Raw genomic sequence first — 17,215 nt, 5'->3', positions numbered from 1 at the left:
TTGAAGACTTTTATATTTGATGTCGAATTTATTTAGTTGGAGTTACTTTAAATTAGATCTTTTGTCACTTTGTGTCTCTTATGTATGTGAGACCCCCTTTTCTTTTCCTTTTCTCTCCCCGACACTCTCTTCTCACTCACTCTCATTCCCACTCTTTCATTCTCTCTTTGCCTCCTTCATTGATTTCTACTTGCTGTCTCAAGGTGCTGATTCTTGAAGGTTTGGTGTTGCTGTGGTTGCGGACATTCTTCTCTTCTCTTCCCCCGTGCAAGCTCATTTCATCTTCTTCTCGTTTCTCTCTTCCCGGAGCTCAGATTCTTCGTACCGAGGTAAGGGAAGCTAGTTTTGGCTGTGTTTTGTTGAAGACGAGTTCACGAACTCATTTGGTGGCTGACTGACTACTTGAATGATTTGTGGCTGTGTGTGATGAATTTCGTTTTTAGGGTTCTTTGGGGGTTTTGAAAATTTTTTGCATTTCCTTTGATTGTGGTTGCATGTGTAAAAAGGTGGTGTTTTTGAGCTGTGGGTTGAAAATGTGTTACTTTGAATGGATTGCATGTGCTGGAAAAGTGGATTTTTTGTAGGTTTTGGTCAAAATTTTCGAACTTGGGAAAGTAGCTGCTGAACCTCGCACTGGGCACTGTTCTTCGCGCCGGGTGCGTGACCACCTGGAGGCTCCTTTTAGGCAAGCCGCCAGGCGCAAAGGTGTATGCGCCGGGCGAGCTTGAGAAGGAGAGCCTCTGGATGGCCTATGCCGGGCGTGACCTGGACCACGCCGGGCGCGATATTAGTTGTGCTATGTGTTGGGTTTTCTAGTGCCGCTCTGGGCGCCACCATTGTCGCGCTGGGCGCGGAGGCTCGTTGGGAGTCTCTGCTAGAGAGGCGCTGGGCGCAATATGAATTGCGCCGGGCGCTGTTGAGATTTCCGTTGAAACACTTTTGTTAATATTTGTAAATTCGTTTAATTCTATCAACGGTCTCAAACACGGCAAGTATACCGGCCGTTCAAGTAATAAAAATATCGTATCCACAGGGATTAGAAGGTAATATAAGCATTTATTGACTATTCGTGACTAAAGAATAATTCCAATTTCATAGTTTGTGCAGTGAATTCAAAGTTGTGACTATTGGAATGAAAGCTGTAAATAAATATTGTTTTGTGAGTGGAAAAGGTAAGGAATGGTATTGTGGTATTGTGAGGTTGTGGGGGTCAGATTTCACCAAACGTAACACTAATGTATCCTTAATCTCTTGTTGAATTCATTGCTTAGTCAACCCATAAGTTTACTCAAACCTAATCCCTTAGAGAAAGAGCCTAGGTGCGGATATTGAATATCAATCCCTTGAGTACCCAATATCTACACCCGCATTACGGGCTAGGGTTTAAGACTACTAATGGGTCAAGCTCTATCCCTAGATACAATCACCACTAGGCATATGTTTCAGAACTAGTTTCAAAGGTTATTTTCCAATACCCATGGAACCTTAAATCATGCAAAGGGTGATCAATCCAAAGCAAGCATTAAGAATAGAAACAAACACAACAAAGAATAAAACAACATGTATATATATCATTAAAATCGTAAAGATTACAATAGAGTACGTTGGTTACATCTAACCCCACAAAATGGGTGAAACCACTCAACAAAGAGGGCAAATACAAAATAGAGATGAAAGGAGGATGAAGAACCGAAGGAAAGATCCGCACACGGACGATCCCAAGCCCTGGGAATCCCTTCCACAGCTCCTGAAGGCGCCCAATGTGAGAATCGAGAGAAAAATCCCTGAAAATGGCTTCAAATACGAGCCAGGGAGATCAGATTAGGGTTCCGCGCCCGGCGCACAATTCTTCGCGCCCGGCGCAAGTTCTTCCAGAGAAGTCAAGCACTCTCTGTCTCAACACAAGCCCGACACAATTCCTTTTGCGCCCGGCTTAATTCCTTTTGCGTCCGGCTCAATTCCTTTTGCGCCCGGCGCAATATAACTGGTAGAGATGAAATACTCTGTTTTTGTCACGCCCAGCGCGGGTTATATTGAGCCCGACGCAGAACCTCTTCTCTGCTCCTTAGCTTCTTAGGTTTCCAATCCTAAGAGTCTTCAACTTTCCACTCTTCCTCAATACCTGCACAAAAAATGAGGTGGATTAAGGTATTGTTAGATGAATTTGGGTTAGTTATATCTGCACACAAAATGAACCAAAAAGAGAACAATTATATTGCAATGGTTCAAAGGATGAGTGGAATTTGTTCAATAAGTCTCATCCAAAAAGAGGTAAAATTGAGACTTAACAGGCGCAAAACCTTGGTAGGTCTCTGCCTTACCCACGCTGGGCGCGGGTTAGGCCACACTGGGCGCGGGTTAGGCCACGCTGGGCGCGTGAGAATCTTTGGAGTCTCTGCCTGGATGTGCGCTGGGCGCAAAGCTGAATTGCGCCAGGCGCGTGAGAGCCTTGGGCTCTCTGGCTGGGTCACGCCGGGCGCGAGCACTCTTGCGCCGGGCGCACTAGCTCCTAGTGCTCTCTGGTCGTGCCACGCTGGGCGCGACCATGAGTGCGCCGGGCGCGTATGAGGATGAGGTGTTATATGCTGAAATTTGCTGAAATTGATGAATATGTTGTGCTGACTAGATGTAATGCTGAAAGATGATGTTAAGCTATAATAGATGTATATAGCTGTGCTGAGCTGTGCTGTTATTGATGATTTTAAATGCTGATTTGATGTGCTGTGCTGTGAGCTGTGTTAGCTGAGCTGTATGATGATTACTAGCCACTATTGTGGTGCTGTTATAGCCGCTATGTCGGTACTGTTATTAGCCACTATTGTGGTGCTGTTATTGTCGCTTTGCGGTGCTGATATTGTTGAATGTTGTGGTGTAACATAAGTTGTGCTGGTGTGCTGATAGTTGTAGCTGTTATCATATTGCCATATATGTATACTAATTTCTTTTCACTAGCTTACCCTTTGTTGTCTCCATGATGTTTGGACTGCAATGATCATACTATGTATGAGAGCAAAGCAGGGATAGGTTGGTGGCTGATGGTGAGTCTGTAGTTGGCAGACGGAGTTGATTTTCTAGGATTTTTTAATGTATAGCTACTTAGTGTAGTAGCTTTTGTTGTATTTTGTAGACTTTAACTCTATCCAGACTTGGATCATGTATATGTATATATTATAGACCCTATATGTATACACTTGTTCCTTTCTGTGTGGTGTTTCTAGTGTGTTTGCGGTGTGTAGTGACCAGCTGGGTCGTTACAATGTACCTTCACTTGCAACATCACTCATTGTTGAAATACTTTTTTTACCCTCACACAATTGTAAATTTTTGTGTCTAATGTCAAATTTATTTTGTTAGAATTATTCTAAATTAGGTCTTTTAATATTTTGTGTCTCTTTTGTATTATCACTACCACACACATTGAGATACTTTTTTTAATTCTCACATAATTAAAGACCTCTATCACGTTAACAAAAAATAAACAATATTAAAAAAATTTAATAAAACTTAATAATAGAATTTAAAGGATTAAAAATTGTACGTATAAAAACTAAAAAAATCTATCTTAAATTATAGGGACTATAAATAATAAAAGATAAAAATAATGATTAAAAAATTATTTTAAACTATATAAATTAAAAGGTAAAAATAAATAAAAATATAAGAAAAAAATATTTGAACATTTTAATCAAATGGAGTATATAATTGCATGATACATTCTCTTACAAGTATCACATTTTATGCAATTTTACTAAAACAGTATACTTTCCTATTTATGATTGTGGTGTTTAAATAATTATAGAGGGGCAAATTAAAAAAATTAATACTATAATTTATTTGAAATATTTTTAAATATTAAAACGGTAGATATTACCTTACAGAAGGTTTAAAGGGGAATGGTATTTAATATTTATGATAATAGAGTAAGAAAACCGATGGCTGAAATTAACTGAACAAGTAATTAGATGATAAAGCTGAGAATAATGCGTATTAACGTGGAATGAAGGCGTGAGGAAGGTTTAGGGTGTCCCGAACCTGATGCATCAACGGTGGAAGAAACGTGTATTGGGTCCGAAGCAATCATCACGGTGAAATATAGAAACCTGACGTAGGCTAGGATGCAGGGATTCATGGAATGCATGTGGCACGCGTGTCTAGAAAATACAAAATACATAAATAAAAATAAAAATGAGATACTATGATTTGATGATTCTCTGTAGCGGACGCAGCCTTAGCCGCCGTCAGCGCTAGGCAAAGAAAGAATCAAATTCGACTCCTAAGTCTTAAGTCTTAACTCGCATGCTATGCAGCTTTATGCTATTGCTAGTAACTGCCCATATAAACTCATGAGATTCACGCCTTCTTCCAAATTCTTAGCCTTTTCTAATCCCTTTTACAAACCCTCTTTCCCTTTCCCTCCAACCCCGAACTTCGCATCTTCCATTACCGCCACTATGTCTACTGTTTCCACTCAAAACGACGCCGTCACCCACAAAGCGCATCAACCTTTGCAGGTTCACCCCTTATTATTCTGCATCTTTAGATCTCACCTCAAAATACTTTTCGCTTTCATTATGTCACAATGTTAATTGCGTTACTATTTACTCTTCTTTCATATTTACTGCTATTTAGTTTCAATTCATTTGGGGATGTTAGCCTGTTTCGTGTGTGAAGTTGAAACCTTGCTTAGATCATCATATCTTGCCTCCTACAAAGCGGAGCGTTTTGGGGTTGTAGAGGGAAATAAATGGATTCACTTCAATGTTCAATCCACGCCTTGCACATTCAACACATTTATAACTGCTGAATGAAGACCATATGACTAAGATCTTGATTGTGTTTAAGTTGATTGAGCTTGTTTGCTTGGCCGTTCTTCATCTTATGGTTTTGAATTTCTGAATGGCTAATGCCTGAATCCAGGGATATGACATACGAAAATATTGTCGAAAGAAAGGAAATAGACATGGGAATTTACGACAAGTTTATAGTTTATAGTTCATAGTTGAGCCATATGTTTACTTTGATTCTTGCTGATTGTCATTTGTTTGTCAGATTGCGAAGCGCTTAGAGAAGTTTCAGACAACAATCTTCACACAAATGAGCTTGCTTGCCATCAAGCATGGAGCCATAAACCTTGGTCAAGGCTTTCCCAACTTTGATGGTCCAGAATTTGTAAAGGAAGTGGCGATTCAGGCAATCAGGGATGGGAGAAATCAGTATGCCCGGGGTTATGGAATTCCAGAACTGAACCTTGCCATTGCTGACAGATTTAAGAAAGATACTGGACTAGTGGTAGACCCTGAAAAGGAAGTTACTGTTACATCTGGATGCACAGAAGCAATTGCTGCAACTATATTAGGATTAATAAATCCTGGTGATGAGGTTATCCTCTTTGCTCCTTTTTATGATTCTTATGAGGCCACTTTGTCCATGGCTGGTGCAAAAGTAAAAGGCGTCACTTTGCGCCCTCCAGATTTTGCTGTTCCTCTTGAAGAGCTGAAGTCTGCTATCTCAAAGAATACCCGTGCCATTCTTATAAATACCCCTCACAACCCTACTGGAAAGATGTTCACTCGAGAGGAGCTCAATGCCATTGCATCTCTTTGCATTGAGAATGATGTTCTAGTTTTCACTGATGAAGTTTATGATAAGTTGGCATTTGATATGGAGCACATTTCCATGGCTTCTTTGCCTGGAATGTACGAAAGGACCGTGACAATGAATTCCTTGGGGAAGACATTCTCCTTGACAGGATGGAAGATTGGTTGGGCCATAGCACCCCCACACTTAACATGGGGAGTGCGACAGGCACACGCTTACCTTACTTTCGCAACCTCCCATCCTTTTCAGTGTGCTGCTGCAGCTGCTCTTAGAGCCCCAGACTCTTACTATGCAGAGCTGAAGAGGGATTATATGGCAAAGAGAGCTATCTTGGTTGAAGGATTGAATGCTGTCGGCTTCAAGGTATTCCCATCCAGTGGAACCTACTTTGTGGTTGTAGATCACACCCCTTTTGGACTGGAAAATGATGTTGCATTTTGTGAATATCTTGTTAAAGAAGTGGGAGTGGTGGCAATCCCTACCAGTGTATTTTACTTGAATCCTGAAGAGGGAAAGAATCTAGTCAGATTTACCTTCTGCAAGGATGAGGATACTATTAGGTCTGCTGTTGAGAGGATGAAAGAGAAGCTTAGAAAATGATCCCAATGCATTATCAAGTCATGATATGCATTGGATTGAAGACATATTTACCATTGTAGAAAGCCCGAATGTAGGATTTTAATAACTTCTGGTTCATTGAATTGGATGCCGGGCAGTCTTTAGTAACTACCAATTTCTTATCTGTCTATTTTTTTTTTCTTCCCTGACATCGATCGTTTAATGACCAGAAATCATGCCCTATCAGCTAGTAAGTGATGCCATTCAGATATGTAACTTTTACATTTATGAGTTTTATTTCCATGAACCATGATCACGTTCTTGCTGAACCTTATATCCCCTGGTTCTCTAGCCTTTTCTTTCTTTCGTTTGGATGCAGGGGATCAATAATAAAACGGCATATGACCCCTTAATTACGCCCTCTAAGATTCGGAATATTAGGCGGGTAGATTTCTTTTGTTTTTATTTTACTAATTCTCACTCTGTTTCTTATGAGTTTTTCAGGCAGGCATTAAGCCTCTAAAATTCAAACCCAACCAATTTAACTTTGAATAGGCTCAAATATCGATTACAGCAAATAAAAATAAAGAAATCTAAGAGGTCGGTGGTGAATATTCAGGCTAAAGAAAAATTGGTCCAACAAAAATAATAAATCATATTATGTATGTTGTCTAAGTTAATAAAATGAGCTTTCTAGAGGGTGAAAAAACTGTATTTTCTGAAGAACAATTGTCAGCTATTAGGATTACATTGGAGAAAAAACAGACATAGCGATGAATCATTGTTAGGGAGAATTGTGTATACTAAGCAAAGGACAGTGAATAAGAGTTTAATGTTTGTTTACATCAATAATACTGCTATTATTTGAGAAGGCTATATTATATAAACACGGAAGATACAGGAATGCAACCAATGTATCAACAGAGACAATGACAAGATCATAATCCTTTGGATTTGACTCATCAATCATCACTCATAAACACTTGGGCTCCTCCTCGTCCAAGTGTGAGTTGTCTTTGTAGGATGAATGGTTCTATAATTCGACGACTATCGGGTAATTATATCGTATGCTCTCTCCATCTTATTTATCCCAGCATATTGATGCTCTCGATTATATCGACTATTATTTGTTGTAACGTGAAAAATTACTCCTTTCGTTTTTTATTCATAATTGTTTAAGATTTTGCACGAGACTTAAGAAAATAATTAAAATTTTAATTTTTAAAAATATTTATTACTTACTTTCTTATTTTATTATTTATTATTTTTATAATATTTCATTGAAACATATCTTTTTAAATACAACATTAACTTCACATAAGTGGTTAGAGAAAAAATAAATAAACATTAGAAATAAATAGACACATTATTCAGTAAACATATATTAATTATCAAAGGTAAAAATGAGAAAAAAAATTAATAAGTTATTGATTTTAATAAAATGATAATGAAGAAAATGATAAATTCTAACAAAAACTATGAATAAAAAAAGGAGTGAGAAAGTATAATTTAAGATGTAATGTCCAAGAAGCATAGTTTGTTACTTGTTACTGGTCAAAGACAGAAGGGGACTCAAGTTAGGGATATATCGCCCTGGCATGCTAGGGAGAAATAAAGTGGTACCATATTTCTAGAGTAAGCAAGGCACTATGTAAACAATGTTGTCGGGCTAGGTAGCTAAATAAAATTGTTAAAATGTGATGCAATTTCATCTCTAGGCGCAGCTCAACTTGTGCAAGACAAGACAATACGTGGCTCACATATGAATCAAGTGTGAATTATTTGTACTATGTAACGGAAGACAGGATAAGCATATTTGATCGTTACAACCTACAAGTTTGTATCACGGTATTATTGCACTCCTTTACAGCCACAAATTTATTGTTTCATTTATCCTTTCCTCGTGCCATTGATGGCATTAAAAGAATAACATTGTAATTGGATTTTCATGTATTTCACCAATAATCAGTTACCTCATGAATGTGTGGTTTCACATGGGTTATTTATTAATTTACAAAAAAATATATTAAAAAAAGTACTAGTATTATTATATGCCTTCATTACAACTAAATTATTTTCTCCCTGTCATTACACTTCCATGTTGTCATTTTCGAAAATAATCCGACTTTATCTTATCATTTGTACATGATTTATGCTGGTACACATCCTTTCTTAGTTGGCATAAAAATATAACATGCTGTTGAATTTTCATGGTTTAATTTCTATATTTTTAATTAATTGAATTTCAGTCTCGTTATATCAACAAAAATATCCTTTACTAGTGTTTGTTTAGATGATAACACATTAGTTTCTATTGAATAAAAATTATCAATAAAGACAAGTATAACTAATATTATAAATGTACAACTATATTTTTTATTTTTCTGATTAAAGGGATCTCCAATTTTTTTTTTCTCTCTTATACATAATTAATTTCTTTTCCGTATGAAACTTTTATTCTAACTGAAATGCTTAATTGTGCCTCATTAGAGTCTTCTATACACAAATATAGAGAGGAAGTTTTTCAATTACCATTTGATAGCGTTGACAAGGGTTCAACATGCACACATACTTCATTCACAAGGGCCTTCCACATGGCTTCATCAGTCGCTTGTGTGTCCATCATTCGAACCATCCTCTTGGATGCAACTTGTTATGAACGCGGATGGCTCAACAAGTCAAGTAACTACATCGAATGAATTAATCACACCAATGAATCTGATATTATCTATATGTTGACCCCAAATTTTAAGACATTTAATTTATAAATCTTCCCATTCCTTTCAAATGTAAACTTTACTCACTCGTATTTGACTACACCAGAATTCTCAAGACTAACTTCATCACTGATGTGGAAGCCTACAATGAACTCACAATGTGGACAAGAAGGAGTAAAACAACTAGCCAACCATACGGATTACAATAATTAGTCATGTTCAATGCACCCTGAACTTCAACCACAACTTTCTACCTTTACCTCCGTTTAAGACTACAATAGAAAAGAGAAATTTAGTTCGAATTTCAAAATAGAGGATTTGATTCAAAGTAGAATTATATACTGCTTGCATAACCATCAGGTATATAGTATATACACATATGTGACACTAATGTGGACCCCGGTATTTAATTTCTCTACCATTATTGGATGTATTGGCAAAAAATTCAAGGGATGAAATTGAAGATCAGATACTTAAAAGTTATTTTTATTAACTTTTACAGTGTAGTTCTAAGACCGATGTTCCGTGAAACTAATTACCTTACTAGATCAATACTCTTTAAGATTTATATTTAAGGACGATCATCTAAGACTAAAGAATATAAATCCAACAAAATATCAATCTTAGGAATTATTTTACATTAAAAAAAACTAATCATAACGTATTTATCTCTTATAGTCAGTATTTTTGCTGTTTGATAGATGTAACAGATGCAATGGTGGTCCACAAGAAAAGAAACCATACACAAAATCTGAATACATTTTAAGTTGGTATCTGCCTTATATATCTCTTTTGCATTAGATCCATTTATGTCTTTAGATTTCAGCAGTACGCTCGGATACTTATTTTTTGTGCCAAGGCGTAATCACCATTTTGTATATCAAGCAAAATTCCGGAAAAAGAAAGCAAAAGTTTGATGATAATAAAGATCTAAAGAAGGGTAGATACGAATAAGTAAAGCAACTTGCTATTTTCTCCTCGTTCCCTTGCTAGCTAGGAATAACCGAATGAGAAAAAAGATGACTAAATTAGCAACCCAACATTAAGAAGTAAATACACCCGGTATACTTGGATGTACACTTCTACTCTCGATAGGTTAACATAAGTATTCTTTTAATTAATTAATCAGGATTTAAATAAAGCATAAAGGAGCCTCGCCTACTACTATAAGTATTCTTTTAAACCCAAAACCGAAGACTGAATTCTTGAGATTTTTATGTGGAACATTAGATGGTAACTGAAAGAGAGTGTGAAGCAGGGGAAGTGATCCTTAAGAAAAAAAAGGGCTAAAATTAACCTGAGGCGAACGAGTCAGATGGAAAATAAAAAAATAATATAAAAAAAAAAGCCGGCCTGGCACAGTAAAGCGAAAAAGGCAGGACGCCGAATGAAAGCCGATGGGAGGAGCATATCTACCCGTCAAGAGCGGGAGGCGAAGTGATCCAAGGGCCAGAAAGAGAAGGGGAGAATGTCCCACATCGAACGGGCAACGTTGAATCTAACTCCCACCCTCTGAACGCCCCATAAATACACCAAACCCGGCACCCACTCCACGCTCCCTTCATTTTTACCCTCCCAAGTCCCAACAACAACTCTTCACTTTATTTTCTTTCAAACACAAGCTTTGGTTGCGCACTGGAGTAGCGTGTGGTGCTTTCAACGGATGTCGCCGCCGCCGGGAATATCCCGGTACCGGAAAACTCGATCTGACTGAAGAAGAAAAAGCGCGCCAAATGGAACACCAGAAGAGCGGTAGCAAGCTTACCCGAACCCACTCCTCGCTCCTCAGCTGCTCTTCCCCCGCAATCCGATCCTCCATTCACAGCCTCTCTTCCATCATCACTGAAGACCAACACAAACACAAGCTCCTCGATGTGGACGACAAGAAGAGCAAGAAACCCCGACCCCGACTCCGGGCCCTGGCCCAGGCCCAGGCCCATTCCCAGGCCCACATGTCCGCCTCCTATTCCACTCTGGCCGTGTTTTTCCTCGGCGCCTGCTCCGTCTTGTTCTACTTCTTCTTCTTCCACGTCGAGGTCTCAGCTTCGGAGAATTTGTTGCTAGCCTTGATTTTTGTGGCCGTGGCGCTTTACTTTGCGTCCAAGAACAAGGGGCTTATCCGGCACTCGTTTTCGTTGCTGAGGAATTCGTGGGAGGAGAGTGTGCGGCGGTTGGGGCTCTCGAAGGGGGCGGGGAAGGGGGCGCGGGCGGTGCAGTGGTTCATCGGAGAGGGGGAGGGGCGGAAGGCGAAGATAGTGAGGGAAGGGGTGGAGTTTTACAGCAATGGGGATTTGTACGAGGGGGAGTTTCATAAAGGGAGGAGTAACGGAAGTGGGGTGTACCATTACTTCGTGAATGGGAGGTATGAGGGGGATTGGGTGGATGGCAGATACGACGGTTACGGGATTGAGAGCTGGGCTCGGGGGAGTCGCTACAGGGGTCAGTATAGGCAGGGTTTGAGGCATGGCTATGGGGTTTATAGGTTTTACACGGGGGATTCTTATTCCGGGGAGTGGTGTAATGGCCAGAGCCATGGCTTCGGCCTTCAGACTTGCTCCGATGCTAGCTGTTATATTGGTCAGTTTAAGTATGGCGTCAAACACGGTCTTGGATGTTACCATTTTAGGTCAGTTTTCGCATTCCATTTCTTATCTCTCTGCTTGCTTCAGAGACCCCAATTTTCTTCATTTTTAGAATTAGGGTTGTTGATTTCTTCGATTCTACTACCACTTTTGAGCTTCTGCTCTCTTTTCACTGTTCACCGCTTTCATCTTGCTTATCTATCTACAACTTTAAGCAAAACTATCAAGGGCCACCTGTTGCTCTCAAATTCATTTCATTTGTGTTAGAATAATGTTTAGTAAAAAAAATCTATTAAGAACTTTAAGTCCCACATTTTATTTGCTTTCTTTTAATTAGGATGTATTATTTCGTGGGAGGCTATAGAGACAATAAATAGGAGGTTTTGCCCTTTTGGGGGTGTGGTTATTCAAAAAATTTAGTTTTTAGTTCTTGTTCTGCTGCAGAAATGGAGATAGATATGCTGGAGAGTATTTTGGGGACAAGATACATGGATTTGGGGTCTACCACTTTGCCAACGGCCACTGTTATGAGGGAGCATGGCACGAGGGTCGTAGGCAAGGTATTGGCTCATACACTTTTCGAAATGGGGACCGAAGATGTGGTGAATGGGATGCTGGTAACCTCAAGCAATCTCTACCGCCACTGTCTGATGCGGTTCTTCGAGCAGTTCAGGTACTTGCCTTCTTGCTATAATCCCTTTACAAATGTTGCTTTGCTTTGCTTTGTTTTGTTTCTCATACCCTTCTTGATGGGTTTAAAATTGCAGGCTGCTAGGAAAACAGCTGAGAGTGCTATAAACCTTAAACGGGTGGATGACCAGGTTAACAAAGCAGTCATCGCTGCGAGCAAGGCTGCCACTGCTGCTAGAGTTGCTGCAGTGAAAGCTGTTCAGAACAGGATGGACGGGAAATTTTGTGACACTGATGTCTAAGAATTAGATGTTAGATTTTGTTTGGAATTGTAATTGTACATTTTTACTAATTTTGAGTCCTTGGAAGATGTCACCCCGGTGAGCAAAAGCTTGTTGGAGGTTGAAGAGAGTATGTCTGTTTCACCACACTGTAACTTGTATATAAACCATGTATATCAATGAAAGATGAATTTGATCAACTTGTTGCTCAACTTGTTTCTATGATCGGTTATTTTTATTTTACACGCCACGAATGAAAGGAAACGCAGTCGGGGGTTTAAAGAGCTTCACTGTTAGGAGTGGTTGCGTTGTGGCAACTGGCAAGTGAAGCTAAACATTGGGATGCTTGATCCTACCACAAAAGGCTATTTATCTTATCTTTTCCTTTTGGTCTTGCAGAATATTTTTAGCGGCTGTGAGGTGACATTCTAAAATTGATTAACTCGAGAATTGGTTAATCTTCTTGGCAATTATTCTTCGATCGCTAAAAACCATGTTGGGGTGACATAGCCCCTGAGAGTTACATTTAAGATCTGTGTTTAACGTTTTCAGTGTTAAATTATGTGAAAAAGTAGATGCTGGTGTAAGATTGACCCTTATGCACAAAGAATAATGGCTGTGTCCCATACCATACCCGGATTACAGCCAAATTGTTGACACGAATAGACAAATAGCTGATTGTGATACCTGATAATCTCTCTGGTTGAGACTCTCCAATTAGGCCAGCTACTCCCAATGAAGGGTCATAACCACCCATCACCAAAAATCCTGTCAGCTGGTTCCATGTTGCTCAAGATATTATTATTATTGTGAGAAACCGCCATAACTTAGATCAAGATACTATTATTATGAGAAACAGCCATTTCATGGATCGAATAAAATTACAAGAGAAGGAAACAAATAGATGACACTACAATAGCATTATATTTTTGTAATATGAATCCATGTGACGCTCTCCTCATGTTGGACAATGACAGGAATTCTCTTTCCATTATTATTATTATTATCATTATTATTTTGTTTAAACTGTGGGCACATGATGTAGTGGTGGGTAAGATCTTTATCCCTTTTTACAAAATATAAAAGGGAAAAGAGTGTGACTTTTCTAGCATGCTGGATCTACAATCTGAGGTTCTTGCATTCTATAAAAGCATTCTTTTTGTCATTAAAATAAAGCATTTAACTTGCCCTTTTTAATTACTTTTATTTGTTGGGACTAATTTTATTAAGTTTTGTTAGATGTGGATTTGAATCTTCTAAAAGGAAGATATATATATTTTAGATACAAAGTGCACGCATATTTGTTAATTAGAAAATAAACATTTAATAATTATAATAAATTTATTTATAACAATTTAAAATTGATTACAAATTCAATTATTAGTTTTTGTAATTATAATAAGTATTACTTTTTATTTTTTTAAAGTGCACTGTCCTCATTTTAGAGAGAAGGCAAATTCATTTCCTAGAAGTTTCACTTTTGTATTTTATCTAGCCCATGATTCAAATATCTACTTGTTTAAGCCTTCTTGTTCAACCACTCACATGCATCTCGAAAAAATCCAACAAGGAAAGGGTAGATATACAGTGCGGGGCATTAACACCATACTGAAGAGAACTTTAATTATCACTTGACTTACCATTTAGGTTTTCTGGATGGCTCCAATAATCTCGAGACCTGGACTCGTTCCCTTTCCAAATAGCGAGTGTTATCTAGAAAGAGAAGAAAAGGGGGTGGAAAAAAACTTGGTGCATTATTTGTTCTAATGTGTTGAATTTGACTTTCTTAAAGTGAATGCTATATGACAGGATAAAAGTGTAAAAATACAATTTCTTATTAGAAAAATTAAAAAAAATTATTTCACAATTTATTTCATATTTGTGTATATATATATATATATATATATATATATATATATGTGTGTGTGTGTGTGTGTGTGTATGTGTGTGTGAAGAGGGAACAGTTTATTTCTGAAGTAAATCTATTTAAATTTATTTTGTTTAATACTTCATATTTTATATCGAATTTCAACAATCTAACAGTTGAATTTAAAATTTTTAATGCATAGATTAAGTTTACAATTTTTTTTAAAAATTAAAAATAATTTGATACTTTATTTCATTAATTCAAATCAACGTATAAAATGATTTTATGACTATCTGTCAATTTAATTAATAAAATGAAGTATCAAATAATTTTTAAAATTTTTAAAAATTTGTAAACTTGATTTATGTATTAAGAACTTTAAATTTAACGATTAGATCATTAAAATTTGATATAGAACACGAGTTATTGAATATAGTAAGTTTAGGTAAACTTTCCTTAAAATAAATGAATTTCTCTCTATATATAATCATATTTTATCCATCAATTTTATTGATAACTTTTATATCTCAAACTATCTTAAGTGAGATATTTTTCACAACCATATTTTTTCATTTTAAAGATTCAAAAATCTAGTTTCACTCAAAATGACAAAATATACTTCCTTTATTCCATAATATGTACCCATAAGAAAAACAAATAGAATAAGTGTTTTAGTTTTTTGATATAGTATTAATTATTCTTTTTTATTTATATCCCTAATAATATTATTTAGAAAGTTTAGGTTAAATTTTTTAAATTTATTATTCTCCTTCCTTTATTTATTTTCATTTGTATAAAATAACATAAAATGATAATTATTATAAAATTAAAGGAGTATTTTTCTAGTTAACACTGTAAATTTACATTTTATTCTTTTTAAAGTAAATCTTCACTTTAGGAGGTGGTCGTAAAAGTATCTTAACATGCACCCAAGTGAGTAAGAATAGCGAGTAAAATGGGTGGAGAATGGAAAGTTTTATAAGGAATATACCATCGTATTCGAAGACCTAACAATTAATTTATAATGGGAAACTGAGTATGTTATAAGAGTCCGTAATGTAACTTTTGCCCCTGCGATTACCATTAATGAGAATCATTAGTTATAACTACTATAATAATATATTAAAGTTTAATATTACATTCCATGAGTAGACTGATAGACTAGGTAAATAACTAAGTAGTTCAATAACTCGAGTAGTAAGTGGCCAGTTAAAATAAAATTACAAAAATTATCATACGAATAATACTATATTCTCATAATAATTAAATGTCAATAATTTATTAAGAATATCACATGAAAAGTGAGATACATTTAATATTTTAAAAACATAAAAATATTTGATATTAAATTTAATTAATAGTTAATAAAATTATTAAGAGAATGTTGTAAAGAAATTCAGAATTATTATTATTGATACAACTCATTAGTTGTAAGATCTTGTGGCACGACATTACCATTTAGGACCATAATTAATTACACGTACATTAGCTATGATAATTTGATGGAGTCTGATTTAATGGCTAATTTTATTGGTTTGGTCGCCTAAGGCGGGGTCAATTTCTGACGGGTTACCCAAATTGCATGTATAAATAAGATTTTGGGGCTTTTGGTTTACTTTCCTGTGCATGAACCTTTTTTCCTGGTCAAACTTTCTTGAAGAATCTCCATAAAATATTTCTGCTTAGAACATGCGGCGCTGCCAGTAACATGAGAGCAAGCAAATAAAATTTAATGAATCCAAGGATATTTACACTTTGCTGGAGAGGATGAAATTAGAGGGAGTGTACACCAGGAAATGAGAAAAATAAAAAAAAGTTACAAAATGGTGTAAAAATTAAAATTGTTTAGTTAAAGAGATTAAAAAAAAAAATTGAGAGAAAATAATTTTTTTAATTCATTTCTTTTGGGCTATATAAGAAATACTAAATGAAGTTGTTAATTAAAATTCAAATTTGTCTTCTACTTGTAAATGCATTTTGCATTTTTTATATTAAGTTTACAAAACCGATTATACTTTTAGTTTATATTAATTAAAAGAATTTCAGATTAAATAAATAATTTTATATTTATGTTTTATAATTTACTTACATAAACTTTAAATATCCATATTTTTAAAAAGAGGCAAATTCCTTTTTATGTTTAAACATTTTTCTGTTATTGATTCACATCATAGCGCAAAAAATATATATTTGAGTTAAGGTTATTTTATTTTGATTTAAGAATATGGTAGTTAACTTCTCTTTCAATTATAAAGATGACTTTGTTATTAGAATATTCAATAATTTTCTTCTTTCTTTTCTCTTTAAGTGTATTTTGTTTCTAGAATGAATATTTGTCTCCTTTTGAGAAGACTCCTCCTTTTTAAACCAGCAGGGCTTTGTGGTCGTAATTTTTTGGCTTGTCTCATAATCCTGATCCCTATGTTTTTCTATTACATACATGATCCCTGGGTTTTGCATATCTCAAGTATACTTATCTTATAAATAATAGTTTTATATCCTTTGTTAGTTGTTTTAATCAAATCATTGTATAATTAGTGCAACAACTCGGTTGGTAACCTATTATGAGTAGATTAATCATCATATGTATTATAAAACATGGCTAGTTGGCCATAAACCTATGAGGATGCAATAGTTATTACGATAAGGAGGTCGACCATGGGCCTAGGAGGTAGGTTGGCCACAGTTCTATGAGGTAAGTCAGCCAGAAAGGTCAGTCATGAGATTAGGAAGTAGGTCAATCATGGACCTAAGAGGGTACAATTTTCCTTATTCGACACTTTACTTGAATTATCATAACTGAAGAAATATATCGGCCAATTACTCCCCTATGATAAGATCAATCCACAATTGAATAACCAAATAAGGTAAGTCAACTTTGGACTTATAAAGGTACAATTTCAAATTACAAGTAATATTATCATCACAAATGAAAAAGATAAGGGTTGTTATTCCATGTTTTAAGCTAAGAATAAAAAAGTA

General features: G+C 36.1%; 2 protein-coding genes across 2 annotated transcripts; both read left to right on the top strand.

Annotated features, from left to right (window-relative positions):
- The first annotated feature begins 4,189 nt into the window (after positions 1–4,189).
- On the top strand, positions 4,190–6,485 carry LOC109809304 (uncharacterized). Its single transcript, XM_083077066.1, has 2 exons — positions 4,190–4,511; positions 5,050–6,485. Exons 1-2 carry the CDS (start codon positions 4,302–4,304, stop codon positions 6,196–6,198), a joined length of 1,359 nt encoding a protein of 452 aa, XP_082933192.1. The 5' UTR covers positions 4,190–4,301; the 3' UTR covers positions 6,199–6,485.
- Positions 6,486–10,427: 3,942 nt separating this feature from the next.
- LOC109808251 (uncharacterized) lies at positions 10,428–12,566 on the top strand. The gene is made up of 3 exons (XM_020371154.3): positions 10,428–11,499; positions 11,900–12,128; positions 12,223–12,566. Exons 1-3 carry the CDS (start codon positions 10,607–10,609, stop codon positions 12,385–12,387), a joined length of 1,287 nt encoding a protein of 428 aa, XP_020226743.1. The 5' UTR covers positions 10,428–10,606; the 3' UTR covers positions 12,388–12,566.
- Positions 12,567–17,215: the final 4,649 nt, after the last annotated feature.

The sequence above is a fragment of the Cajanus cajan genome, chromosome 6, assembly GCF_000230855.2.
Source record: "Cajanus cajan strain Asha chromosome 6, NIPB_CcT2T_4, whole genome shotgun sequence".
NCBI lineage: Eukaryota > Viridiplantae > Streptophyta > Magnoliopsida > Fabales > Fabaceae > Cajanus > Cajanus cajan.
This window is presented reverse-complemented; position numbering and strand designations above follow the sequence as displayed.

Coding starts and splice junctions, on each gene's coding strand:
- LOC109809304 (XM_083077066.1), top strand. CDS start 4,302: ATGCAGCTTTATGCTATTGCTAGTAACTGCCCATATAAACTCATGAGA. Junction 4,512..5,049: donor AAGCGCATCAACCTTTGCAG/GTTCACCCCTTA, acceptor TTTGTTTGTCAG/ATTGCGAAGCGCTTAGAGAA.
- LOC109808251 (XM_020371154.3), top strand. CDS start 10,607: ATGGAACACCAGAAGAGCGGTAGCAAGCTTACCCGAACCCACTCCTCG. Junction 11,500..11,899: donor CTTGGATGTTACCATTTTAG/GTCAGTTTTCGC, acceptor GTTCTGCTGCAG/AAATGGAGATAGATATGCTG. Junction 12,129..12,222: donor CGGTTCTTCGAGCAGTTCAG/GTACTTGCCTTC, acceptor TTAAAATTGCAG/GCTGCTAGGAAAACAGCTGA.